A 13,930-nucleotide genomic window follows, 5' to 3' on the forward strand; every position below is an offset into this window, starting at 1 on the left:
TCTCACTGGTTTAATTTAATTTAATTCTTTGTTTATTTAGAGAGGATAACTCACAGCCAAATGGCGACCACACTGGTTAGGTCTGTAGGTGTGACCATTTACCAACTATCACACAGTCGTCACTGCTCTGGTCTTACTATACATGCTGTAGTCTGTTCTATGTAGGCCCACACTTTGCCTATAGCCCAGATATGTAATATATAAATTAATATAGTAGGCCTATTAGGCCTAAATTCAAATGATACTGGGCGTACATTTTCCAGATACATGTGTGGCAAATGCATTCTTCTGAATGCTTAGCGTTTTTACCAATATCTGGGACTACTACATTAGTTTCATTTTACTATATTAGTTTTTCATTTTAAAGCGGTATGCCTGTTCTAAATACATACACATGATCTACAGTGTACATGTATTTGATAAATTCTGTATAATCTTGAGTCGTGCAATATTACATACATCAAATTAAATTGTATCACAGGGACTCTTATGTACTCCGGAACTCCACTCGCACTGCGTAATACGTGACACGCCTTTTGAAACAGGGGAGATAAGCCAGTCTGGCGACTCGATCCATGTGTCGCATGAAGGCTGACATATTGAAACCCGATGGTTGATGACATTTATTCATAAGAAAGGTTCATTCCCTGGTTTTTCAAAGTTGTAATAACAATGAAAGTCTTCAGCGATGCGGGGAATTTTCAGACTCTTAAACTCGAAATTGCTTTGTTAAAAACGGACTTGGAGATAGCCAAAGAAGAGGTAGCTCACGAAGGTAAAGTTAGGGAAAACAACAACGACACAATGGTAAAGTGTTGGCGATTTCATCATATCGAAACTGTTACACACTGTGTTATAAATTTTCTTTTTTAATCCTGTATGGAGTGATATTTGTAATTTAACAGGGAGGGAAACCCATTAATGGTGTGATTAACCACAAGATCCGAACTGCTAAAGTCTACAAGAGATTCATAGTTTTGAGTACCGGTACCCGGGTTCCTCGCAACGAGCAGGAGGTGATGAATAACAAGGAGCCAAATGGGCGAAATGTTCATTTTTTTGTGTGTGCTGATGATTGGTTCAGAGCAACTATTGACATCACTGGAAAACTATGAATATTCCAATATTTTGTTGAAAGTGCTGGTTCAAATTACTACATGTGTCTGCGATTGTGCTCTAGAGCTGATATGTTATAATAATGTCGATCTTTTATTGCACTGTGATCTACTTGGGTAAAAAAAATCAATCTTACATTCCAGCAGAGCCCTTCCACATTCTCAGGTGAATGTCCGTAAAGTGAATGTCAAAGAAAGCAAATGATGAATAACAGAACTATATTGTTATAATGAATGCTCCCTTACTACAGAAAAACGAATGACAGTAATATTACCTGTCACTTCAGCTTACCCAAAACTCTATGAACCAGCCCTACTCAAGGGAAAAGGATTGACACTGATTATAACTTGGCATGATGGAATGTATGGTATAATTAAATATCTTGGATGATATAACTCCATATCTTGCACAATTTAACCAACTTTCTTAGATGATTAGTCTTGTACGATTTTGCTCTTGGACCATACCCCCAACATGGACAGTATTGGAAGAAGCTCTGAATTTGTTAAAATAAAAACAAACGTTAGGCTAATGCTCTATGGTTCTAATCATTATGGTGAATATATTATAGTAGCACATTATCAGAATAGTATAAATATCAGGAAATGTATACTTAGTATCTAAGTTTGAAATCATAGCTTATAAAAATCCTTAATGAGAGAAAATGATGTTCTACTTACGTCGACATTGAATCACTCTGGTTGACATTAGCTTGAAAAGATGTACAACTTAACCTCAAATTCAAAATAAACCCTATTCTACCATGTTAAGAAATATTTATACACATAAATATATGTATATTATACACATAATATACATACTGTAGGTGTTTAATCTTTTTGCTTGTTTGCAAGATTTTTATTCAAACATAGTCTAAGGGCATCTTTTTGTGTAGGGGGATAAAATTCTACTTTTTGTGAAGCCTGACATTGGACAACCCAACCAATGTTCTTTTGTCTCCAAAAGCAAATGTAAAAATGTGTGTGAATCACAATGAAAATAGCTCTTTCATACGGGAAAAGGTTATGGAATGTGGGTACGTGATGAATATGGCATTCTGCTCATAGCCTGTTGCAGGAATAGCACAATAAGCCTTGTGTATTTCTGTTTCAGCCAAAGTTGTGCCTTACCTGACAAGGAACAAACTGCCAGTTTTACAGCTGACCACAGGAGATTATCTATTTGTCGTCAACTCTGCTGTTAAGTAAGAAAATCAAATTTGCTAAACCTTAACAAACAGTGCAATTGGTTAAATTTGGCATTAAACAGTTGTAAGTCATTAAAAAGTATTAATCTCTTTTAACAAGCAGATTCTGTCCCTAAAAGCTGGCTTTGTTAACATTTTAAGCTGAGTGCAGTGGCCTAGGTGCTCGCCTTTCAATCTCAAGTATTCACAAGGTAGGGGAACAGTCCAGGAATTTGTAGACTTGCACATCTTCTCCCCCAACCAACCCCACAACCACCCACCGCACCATGAAAAATGAGTAAAGCATTAAATATCAATATATAAATCAGATAAGTAAAGAATGGGGATGGCTTGTATGTGGGTAGGCTGTCGCTGGCTAAATTGTCTAGTGGGTTCTGATGTTTTGCTTGTTTTTTTTTTTTACTCATATCAGCCTAATGGCTGTGAAATATTCTGTATCACATACAACCAAAGAAGTAAACAACAGTGTGGAAGTAAACAACAGTGTGGAAGTAAACAACAGCGTGGAAGTAAACAATAGTGTTGGAAATATCCAAAGCAACTTTTCCTGGTTTCAGGTTTATTCTATCAAACTGTGGAAAGGTAGCTGAAGTGTGCTCAGTAGATGAATGGATGGAATGGGAATCCTCACAACTGCAGGTTAGTATATTTGTACACCTATTACAGTGGTAGTGCAGCGGGTAATGGTAACCTCTACCTACAGTATGGACCAATGTAAGGGCTGTATTTTAATGGTGTGTAACTCCATTAACCTACTATGTGCTGTTCAGTTGACTTACTGAAACTGAAAATAATCATCTTTAGTTGAAAGAGGGTTGGTTGTGGTGTGGTGGTGGGTGTGGGTGGCAGATGTAGTGGAGGACTGGGGTGGGGGTTGGTGTGTGGGGTGTTGGGGAGGGGTACAGCAACATTATTATGACATAAGAATGACTGTAAGAATATTTTACATACTACATGGATGTCCAGCAGAAAAGTGTCAATAGGACATTTTCAGCTTGGGAATATGGCTCTACTAGTATCAGTGACTTACTGTATTGTATAAGAGTATTCATTGCTAATTTTAATACCTGTATGTGCTTAGCATAATTTTAAGGTGAGATGAAGAGGGTAACCTGAACATGTACAAATCAACACACCACATCAAAAACTGGAATAGATCTTCATGTTATATGTATAGATTCTGCCAGAATTTGAAATACACGTTTTATTTCCACTTTTCGCCTATTTTTCCTGTCTTTGGTATGTTGATTTTGTAAGAATAGGATGTCTTAAAGACACTAAGACTAAACCTATGCAGGTATGTTTTGGAATCACATAGTTTACTTTGTAATTTCAGCCAGTATTATTTCCCTACCTTGTGAGTGCCATAGGACATGGTAAACCAGATGAGAGTCTGAAGACATCTTTAGGTCAGCTAATAAAGAAGCTTGACCAGCAACTTCATGGAAAACAATTTGTTGTTGAGGTATGTAATGTTCTCTAGTTTCGTCATTGGTATAATTGCATCGTTCACATATGTATTACTTATGTTTTCTCCTCGGAAGTTGCTTGATGAATCACTGACTCAGGTGTAGCTGGTTGAACATGTATGGCTTGTTTTCCAGGATATACTGTAACATCTGCTGTTAAACCATTGTCATGTTGTCTTACTCAGGGGGAGATAACTGGTGCTGATATAGTCATTTGGAGTTCACTGTACCCAGCTCTCTGCCCTAAGGGAGCTTTTGCAGGTAAGTTCTGACCATGTTCATACCATGTTTTTCTATACCCCATCTAAAAAGGACCTGGATGGAAGAGGTTGTGGTGATTCTAGATTTGTCTGCCTGATTTTGTGTGTGTGTGGTGTGTGAGCAAGATCTCAAAAACTCAAATTTGGTGCACACTTTTGTAACACTGTGTTTTCAATCAAATGAATTTTCGTTGAAGATTTCTTAATATTTTAACCATTAACGATTTTTACCATTTTTAAAGGTTTTCAATGTTACACTGTGCCTGAACTAAGCCGTGAGTGTATTTCTCAGAATTCATGTTGAGAATGGGACACATGTTTTGAAAGGTCTCTAGTTACATTTAGCATCTTACTGAACTGTACATGTGGAAATCATTTTTTTTCTGTTTAAAAACATATCTGAAAAGTACAAATGTCACCATGCCACATTACCCAGTCATCCGTTGCTGCTTATACATATTTTGTATCTTAAATTACCTCTTTATGTTCAGAAATGTTGCCTGAATAAAATGTCAGTTTTTGATATAGTACATCCAGTTACATTTCCATTAATGGTGAATTACCTAAAGTGTTGCCAAAAATTACATTTTTATAGTATATTTATTGGTTTTCATCCTGAAACTCCTAAAATTTCCCATTGCTAACTTCCAGACACACCTTTATAAGATCAGCAGAATTCATTTACTGCACTGAGTACAAAAATCATATTTATGAACAAATTACTGGTTCAAATTGGACCCATGTTCATGGTACTGGGAACCAGGCTCGTCATTGGTTCAAATATGCTGTGTAAATAAGGACATTTAAACTGTCTCATTAGAATATGAATTTATGAATTTTTTTGTTATTTACATGTACATGTATGTGATTTGCAAATAAATATGGTGAGATGAGGTGTAAACTGCTAGACTAAGAATGGATGTTGAGTTGATCATGACCATACTACATATACATCTTTGCAGGCATCAGCCAAACTGTGAATTTACATTTTATGTTAGATTTATTGTAAATATATATATATCATTAAATGCAAATATATTTATTGAGGTTTAAATATAAACTGATTTTATCCATATCAAGAAAAAAAACCAATGTTTTGACTGACATAACTTCCTAATTTTGGATTTCAATGTACACATGTACACAATGCACAATGTCCGTATTTGTGCCTGGGCACTAAGTCCACCAGTATTGCACATTGAGTTGTAATTTTTGGTGGATAGATAGATACACAGGTGACTGTGTCGCTCCTCACATTTGTCCATTTTCATGGCTGTCATGGTGGCCAGATAGCCGTTTTACTTACATATACTATATAAATAGAAATGATTTGTGTCAGGGCTATAACTCCAACCGTTTTCAGCATAAAGTTTTCATTTCTGATGGACACCATCGTCCACTTGTACGGTTGTCATAGTAACCACATACCTATCATCAACACCCATGAAGATTCTTCTCAGGGGTTATACTCACCACAATACTGCTGGTATTGTTTTATACATTTCAAACAATTCCATTTGTTGGGGCATGTGTTGCGCTCACCTGAAATCTTGTTGTGTATGTCACAGGCTGGGAGAGTGAGTTCAAGTCAGTGAAACAGTGGTTTGACAGGCTCCTTCAGTTACCTGCATTTTCAACTGCAGTTGAAACAGTAACGAAAGGAAAAGGTGTTTCTGCATTCAAGGTATTTACTGACAGCATATTTTGGATCTTACAGTTGGCATCTGCTGTACATGTATTTATTTATTTGATTGGTGTTTTACGCCGTACTCAAGAATATTTCACTTATACGACGGCAGCCAGTATTATGGTGGGTGGAAACCGGGCACAGCCTGGGGGAAACCCATGACCATCCGCAGGTTGCGGCCAGACCTTCCCACTTATGGCCGCTGTACATGTAGATTGCTGACTTGCCATCATCATTCATTCATATGTTAAACAAGGATGACCCTCCATCTGATCTCTGAGTTTTGATACTTGTCAATTTTACATCCTTGAGAAATGGTGGCATGACACATCTTGCAAACCTCTTACGAATGGGGGGCATTAATAATTTACTATGTTAATCATAACGCAGAGTGGTAGTGGAACAGTTGTGGGAAAGAGAGAGCGAAAAATACAAAAACAAAAGAACATCCATTCATTTCCTAAATTTGAACAGTATTACTATCTGGCTTTACCTGTCATAATGATATTGAGCTCAAATGTGGCATGCCAGTTGCTGCACTGCTCGGCTGACGAAGGTGTGGAAGGAGACTTCACTGCTGATTCAGTGTAATGTGATTACAGTAATGTGATTACAGTAATGTGACAGATTTTATTCCTGTCGTGTCCATGTGGTGTTCCAGTACCTTTAAAATGTCTTACTCAAGTAAAAAGTCGTAAAACGTTGTAACCAGTAATTCTTAAATGTGCGTGCATTGACCAGCTTTGTGCTGAATTGTGCCCATGATTCACTTTCTTTTCACTGAACATCCTTAAATATTTCACCACCTGCAGTGAATGTTGCAAGCCATGAGTTGTACATATTTGTAGTTGTCTCACACTTTGTGTTGTTCTTACCAGACACATAATGGCTTGATGACATAAATCTGACATTTCTCGTTTTCTTTTAGACATCACTTTTGTCCCAGCCTGTGCCCCTGAGCTTGAAATCTGCAAATTCTGGGTTGTCAGCAGGTGTTAAAGCCATGTCAGTGGTGTCAACATCCCACACTGGAGAATCACAGGTACATTCTGTGTTTGATAATATAATTTACAATTTGAAAGTACATTATATACTAATTTGTAATGTACAGTGTAGTAGGACAAACTTTACAGATAAATGTATGATGTTTTCAACGGTTAATGTGGGAATGGAAGATTGTCAAATTCTGTTGGCAGAGCTATGCTGTAAGTAAAATACATGCTACTTATTTCGTACCCCTAAAACGAAATTCACATAAAATAACCAAAACAGGGTACTAGCTGTGTCTAGATATTTGTAAGAATGAAAATTTGAAGTTTATTAGTTGTAATTTATTCTATTTGTTTTTTTGTTTTTTTTGAATTTGTAAAATGCTTAGGAGTGTTGTGGATCCAGTGTATGTGTTGTACATATTCCACCAGCTTTCCCATGGTACACACCTGCACTTGTATTCTCTGTGACTTATGATGTAGGAGAGATTGAAAGGTAATGTATTAGGCTGAACTGTTACAGGAGTAATGTAATACAGTTACCTTGTCTTGCTGTAGTCAATATTTGGGACCAAAGAAGCAACAGAAGCTGAAGTAGAGGCAGCCATCAAGACCTGGGAACAAGGGAAGAAAACTTGCCCAAAACCTCTGAAAATTCAACACCCAATGTAAGTGATATGTGTTGTTGAATAGAGCGTCTAGTTTCTGATGACTACTCTTATATTTCTTATGGGATAATCATACCCACTATTTATATGAACGCAGTGGGAAATAGTCTTGTCAGTTTTCTCTGCCTTCTTGCTACCTTCATAGATCTGGGATCTAAATGTAGTGAGTTTGTTTGATAACCTGTGTTTGATACATAAGGGAGCAATCAGTCATAGGGAAATACAATTCTTAACAGGCTAACCCTACCTACCAACTCGTCATCCTTTAACCAGGCAGAAGATTAGATCTTATTGAAGCGCTTGCATCGCTCTATTAAGGTTAAGCCCTGAGTCTTCCTACATTTATATACCTGCCCCGATAGCACAGTTGGGAGAGTGTCTGCTTCGGGAGCGGTAGATCCAGGGTCACACCTAAGACCATATCGTTTGGCATTCAGCATGAAGGGGATAGTGCAACGACTGGTTGACCGGTAGCAGTATAATGGGTCAGGCGGGTCAGCTTACTTGCCTTCGGTAAGGCGTCTCAGTGAAGCCGCAGTAGATAAAAGAGAGGTGGAAATGAGTTCTGCAACAAGGAGGCACATTACATGCAGTCTAAGGATTTCTTCATCGTCATATGATGTAAAATTGTTTAAGTACGACGTTAAAACCCCAAGCACTCATTCACTCCTACATTTATACTTAGTAAAACCTGCATATTGTTTGGTCCATGGCATACCTTGTTAGAACACAACCCAAAGATAAGTATCAAAACTTTGCTTTGATGATTCTCTCCATGATCATGTTTGGCCTTGTTTTTGACATCAGTAGGTCTACTCCAGGCAAATGTTGAATTTCATAAGCTTCAATTCCTTTAGACTTATGTCTATCCCTAACAAACTTATGTTCATGCAATCAAGTTAGATCTAACCAAAAAATGAAACAGATCATTTTGCCAGTAATTCATGCATGCAGGCTGGGAATATTGTCTTTGCCAAATTCTGTAAATGAGGGATAAATAGCAAAGCATCCTGTCATTTATTATTTTAACCTGAACCAAATGGCCTTAGTCCGTTGAACCTATCTTTTCAGTGTGTATATATAGGATATGTGGTTTGGGAGACCTTTCAGGGTTTCCATTGCAAGAGAGTATTATGCAACAAAAGTGTATTTATTACACGTCTGAGATATTGACTACCAAGTCTTGTAACCTTGACAGTGGGCAAATGACTAACAGTGAACAGGCAGAACTTTGTGTGATTAAATGCTCTCATTTAAAGGGCAGAACCATTTCTTTCAGAATAATTGTGGCCTCAGGCAACTAAAGATTGTTCCACCTGCAGCCGAGTGTCACCTGATCAGTAAAGGTACACCTGTGGATCCAGCTATCTCGGGCACAGCGGCTTTAAGTTAGGCAATGGTTCACTCCAGGTACTCTGGTTTCCTCCACCTGACAGATCTCATATAAGTGAAAAGTTCGTGAATACCAATGATGAGATGACTTGTTCTAATAATGATTTTTGTTTTGTTTTTCCAGCTTACCTCAGGAAGGGAAGAGAAACATTTTGATCACAAGTGCTCTCCCTTATGTGAACAACGTTCCTCACCTTGGTAATATCATTGGTTGTGTTCTCAGTGCTGATGTTTTCTCCAGGTAAGCTTAGCAGAGGGATAAACTATTCATATCGGTTAACTATTATTTCAGTTAATATTCGTATATTCCAGTATGTACATTTATTCTTACCTGTTCCCATTTGTTGGCTAGGAGCTATATGACCACTGATATCGTTTGCTGGAATCAAAGGCAACGCCATGTGAAAAGATTGGCATGATAGGTGGAGTCATTATTGCCTAATTTGCACACACAATTATTTGACACTTGACACTGCAGTTAGTTGATTTTTTAGCAGGACATCCAGCAAGTTACTGACAGAGGGTTTTCATTTCAAGCTCGTAGCCGGCGGAGCTCCAACGGGGATTTGTTCACATACCGCCAGCTACTACCATCTTATCAAGCTTAACCACAGCAAAGTAAAGTTGTCAACTGCTCTTAATTGTCATTGGGCAGCTGGGTGTCATTTCAAAGCTGGTCTTGGTCAGCTGGTGTAAGAGATCAGTGCTGGTATCGCTGACCTAGTTTATGGCAATCTGTAACCCTAGCAGGTGCCTGTGACCTCTCTGAGCACTGTAAGGTTTGGGAAGTGTTGTACTATGTGATATGCAGTGCCCATTTCCGACGATGACTTGTCCCATCGCACCTCACATCTTCATGGCAAGCTTGAATCACATGTTTCTGACAGAACACCGACGAGGTTTACTCGACAAACAAACACCCAACAAGAAATCATGAATCAAACATCACCTCTTCGCTTCGGCTTCGGGACCAAGAGACAAGATTTGTACGTTTTTGTATCTTTTTACAAAAATTGATGGAATGACCAACAGAAATGAATTTTGGATATCTACTCGAACACAAGGTTCTGGTATTTACATACATGTAGATATTTACATACATATATGTACATGTATGTAAAACTCAAAATAATGCACTCCAGAGACGGATTTCTCACTATGTGCATTACAAACACTGACTAAAAACCAGTTTTAAATGTTAATGTTAACTTTTGTCCATCTTTTTTTATTTCAAGGATTAAAAATTTAGGCGTGAAAATTAGGAATGATGTGAATTTGAAATGTGGTTTACCTTTGGAGTTTACGGTAATGCAACCCTACCCCCCCCCCCCAAAAAAAAAATCCAAAAAAAACAACAAAAAAACAAGAGTACAATTTGCAATATGTTTAGCATATGTAATTTGTTAATCTGTCGCATTGTGGGAATCTGACTATTGCTTTAATTTTAGGGAATAGTGGTGAGTTGAACATCTACGTACGAAATCAAATACATAGCTTGGTAGTGCTTACAATACAAGTTTTCCACTTCACTATATCAATAATGCATTTAAACAGACTATTTTCTTTTAGAAGATGTACATAAGTTACCAATACTCTTAACTATTTCCATGCATGTGAACTGTGCTTAAATCTTTACTCACATTGTGGTTCTTTCTGCTGTTCATATCAGTCACTAGTGGAATGGAGGAGGCCAGTACTTCTGCTCCTGCTTTGTTAACTTTTAGAAACATACAAGCCAGATACATTTTGTGAATAGCACTTTTTCTGTGACACGGTTGTGATTTATGAAGCTTGTCTTTTCTGGCAATGTCTAAAATTACAACGATGGGCATTTTTTATTATCATTTGCTGGTGCAGTGCAGTGCTAAATCATATGCAGCTATTTTTCACTATTGACTCCCATCCTCAGTGTCAGCGCTTTGAAATGAAGTGCTTCACTGCAGTGCACTCACTGACATGGGTTCTTTAGCTTATCAGTGGAATACATTACAGGTACATAAGTATTGAAGAGTAATATATAATCTCTGGTGACAAAGCTGTTTCTGTGATTTAAGATACTGTAATCTGACATTTGGACAGAAATGAGCGATATGCCATGACTGAAATGTTTTATGAGAAAGTGTTTCATTGTTAACTTTGTTCATTTAGTGGTTATGGTATTGTATGCACTCACATGCTTGTACTTAAGTTGGAACTTTTGAATTGCTGAAATGCGATGGCTGCATTTACTGCATAGACAGTTTTTTGCTGTTAATTATTGAATGTCAGCACATAAGAGATGGACATGTACATCTATACTGTTTATGAGGAAGAAAAAAGAAACACACAAGTAAAAATGTCATTACTATATCTGAAACTTGCTTATGCGCTCATTTACTAATTAGAATTGTGTATATATATATATATATATATAGGCTCTAAAATAAACTCAGATAGCATCTCAGAACATCTAGGCTGCCCCCGGACCGCAGCAAATGATGGATCATCAAACATCTGCCTACTTTTGGGCAGCAGCCTGCTACTTCAAAACTTCAAAACACCCTGTAGACATACATACATGCAGTTACATACATACATTCATTTATGCATATACATGTATTCATGCATACATTCACATATATAGTTACATACATACAGGCAGGGATTCCTTCCATTATAGTTGGGTGACTTCTGGTGACTGCTATATAAGGAATTTTATTCTGCAGACTGCTGTCATTGGCTGAAATGTTGTGAGGTGGTAAAATAACTGTGATTACGTCTTAAATCTTTAATCCACAGATACTGTAAATTACGGAACTACAACTCACTGTATATCTGTGGAACAGATGAGTACGGAACAGCCACAGAGACAAAGGCCATGGAAGAGGGGATAACTCCGCAAGAAATCTGTGACAAATATAATAAGCTTCATAAGGAGATTTACGAGTGGTTCAACATTGGCTTTGATTATTTTGGCAGAACATCAACAAATCAGCAAACAGAGTGAGTAGGCACAAGTCAGATCCTCTTGTGGTATTGAAACAGGCATTTTCAAGTGGCCTGGCCATTTTTAGAGTATATACCAGTAGCTCTAGCCATCTGTGACAAAACTTATCAGTAAATTATCAGTCAGAGTAATACAGGAAGTGTAAAGCACAATGATATCCAGAGAAAGCTTTTTAAACTGTACCCTGTCCCTGGGTTTCCCCCTGGGTCTGCTCGGTTTCCTCCCACCATAATGCAGGCTGAAGTCATATAAGTGAAATGTATTTGAGTATGGCGTAAATTACCAATCAAATAAATAAATAAGTGAATAAATAAAATGTACTCAGCTATAGAAGAAATACAAAAGAAAATTTTTCACTTGTATGGCCATCAGTGATAGTGACACCAACCTAATAATCCTTACTAACAGTAGGTTCTTTGGATATTTGATGAGAGTTTGTTATCTAGATTTCTCTTTTAAGCAAGCCATCTGTAGTAAGAACATTATTGCATTATAGCATTATAGCATGAAATTTGGTGATGCACTCCATTGGTTAATTGCTCTTGCTGTCATGACTGCAGATGTAAATCAGGAGGTACAGTATGACTTGTAGCTGCTGGAGCTCAGTGGTTTACTACAGGGACTCCTATTTCCTCAACCCATAATCCTGACTGGTGTCATACAACAATATCTAATGGAGCTCAGTGGTTTACTACAGGGACTCCTATTTCCTCAACCCATAATCCTGACTGGTGTCATACAACAATATCTAATGGAGCTCAGTGGTTTACTACAGGGACTCCTATTTCCTCAACCCATAATCCTGACTGGTGTCATACAACAATATCTAATGGAGCTCAGTGGTTTACTACAGGGACTCCTATTTCCTCAACCCATAAACCTGACTGGTGTCATACAACAATATCTAATGGAGCTCAGTGGTTTACTACAGGGACTCCTATTTCCTCAACCCATAATCCTGACTGGTGTCATACAACAATATCTAATGGAGCTCAGTGGTTTACTACAGGGACTCCTATTCCCTCAACCCATAATCCTGACTGGTGTCATACAACAATATCTAATGGAGCTCAGTGGTTTACTACAGGGACTCCTATTCCCTCAACCCATAAACCTGACTGGTGTCATACAACAATATCTAATGGAGCTCAGTGGTTTACTACAGGGACTCCTATTTCCTCAACCCATAATCCTGACTGGTGTCATACAACAATATCTAATGGAGCTCAGTGGTTTACTACAGGGACTCCTATTCCCTCAACCCATAATCCTGACTGGTGTCATACAACAATATCTAATGGACTCAATGTGGTTTATTTTTGTTTTTGTTTATTTCAGGATTGCTCAGGATATATTCTGGAAGTTGTACAATAGACAACTGATTATAAAGGACAGCATTGAGCAGCTCTTCTGTAATATATGTGAAAGGTAAGAGTTATTAAAACAAACTGAAACTGGCTCACATGGTAACTCCCACTAGTAAGTGGTAAGTAATTAAAAATACCTAGAAATATTTTAAGAATATTCAGTAATCACTGTTCTCTGAAATTGTCTCACCATTACATTGTTTTAGACTCACACATGAACTTTTTGGATCAGATAGTTTTAACAGCTTTATTTTTTGCTTAAGTTTATGTTCACTGTTTTGCAGAGGGAATCTGTCATTAGTATAGTCATTAAAAATGTGTTTGTGTGGTGAAACTTAAACAATCGTGCAAAAAAGAGCCCTGTTCTAAAGTTTTCATTGTTTTAATATTCTCTAATTCTTCAACTTTTTCAACTGCCTCTGCAACCAATATTTTGAAACATTCTGAGATAACTGTGGGGTGAAGAGCAGTAATTTGCACAGTTAAATGATTTTTTTTTTTTTTTTTTTGATTGGTGTTTTACGCCGTACTCAAGAATATTTCACTTATACGATGGCGGTCAGCATTATGGTGGGTGGAAACCCCCGGGGGAAACCCACGACCATCCGCAGGTTGCTGCAGACCTTCTCACGTACGGCCAGAGAGGAAGCCAGCATGAGCTGGACTTGAACTCATTGCATTGATGAGAGACTCCTGGGTCATTACGCTGCGCTAGCGCTTTAACCGACTGAGCCACGGAGGCCCCCACAGTTAAATGAAGCTTGCATTATTAATGGCCTGAACAAATCG

General features: G+C 37.7%; 1 protein-coding gene across 2 annotated transcripts in view; it reads left to right on the forward strand.

Annotated features, from left to right (window-relative positions):
* The first annotated feature begins 558 nt into the window (after positions 1-558).
* The window catches only part of LOC135461560 (methionine--tRNA ligase, cytoplasmic-like), a 32,302-nt gene continuing 18,930 nt past the window's right edge, over positions 559-13,930 (forward strand). The window contains exons 1-11 of one of the 2 annotated variants that reach the window (XM_064738714.1): positions 559-775; positions 2,230-2,320; positions 2,881-2,962; positions 3,660-3,788; positions 3,978-4,053; positions 5,621-5,736; positions 6,668-6,781; positions 7,287-7,396; positions 8,913-9,029; positions 11,567-11,770; positions 13,113-13,202. In XM_064738714.1, the coding sequence (XP_064594784.1) occupies positions 673-775; positions 2,230-2,320; positions 2,881-2,962; positions 3,660-3,788; positions 3,978-4,053; positions 5,621-5,736; positions 6,668-6,781; positions 7,287-7,396; positions 8,913-9,029; positions 11,567-11,770; positions 13,113-13,202 (1,232 nt within the window). In that variant the 5' untranslated portion in view covers positions 559-672. Of the gene's footprint in view, positions 776-1,107; positions 1,282-2,229; positions 2,321-2,880; positions 2,963-3,659; positions 3,789-3,977; positions 4,054-5,620; positions 5,737-6,667; positions 6,782-7,286; positions 7,397-8,912; positions 9,030-11,566; positions 11,771-13,112; positions 13,203-13,930 lie in introns of those variants that run through there. The other variant, XM_064738715.1, reaches the window with a different exon arrangement.

The sequence above is a fragment of the Liolophura sinensis genome, chromosome 1 (assembly GCF_032854445.1).
Source record: "Liolophura sinensis isolate JHLJ2023 chromosome 1, CUHK_Ljap_v2, whole genome shotgun sequence".
In the NCBI taxonomy this organism is placed as follows: Eukaryota; Metazoa; Mollusca; class Polyplacophora; order Chitonida; family Chitonidae; genus Liolophura; species Liolophura sinensis.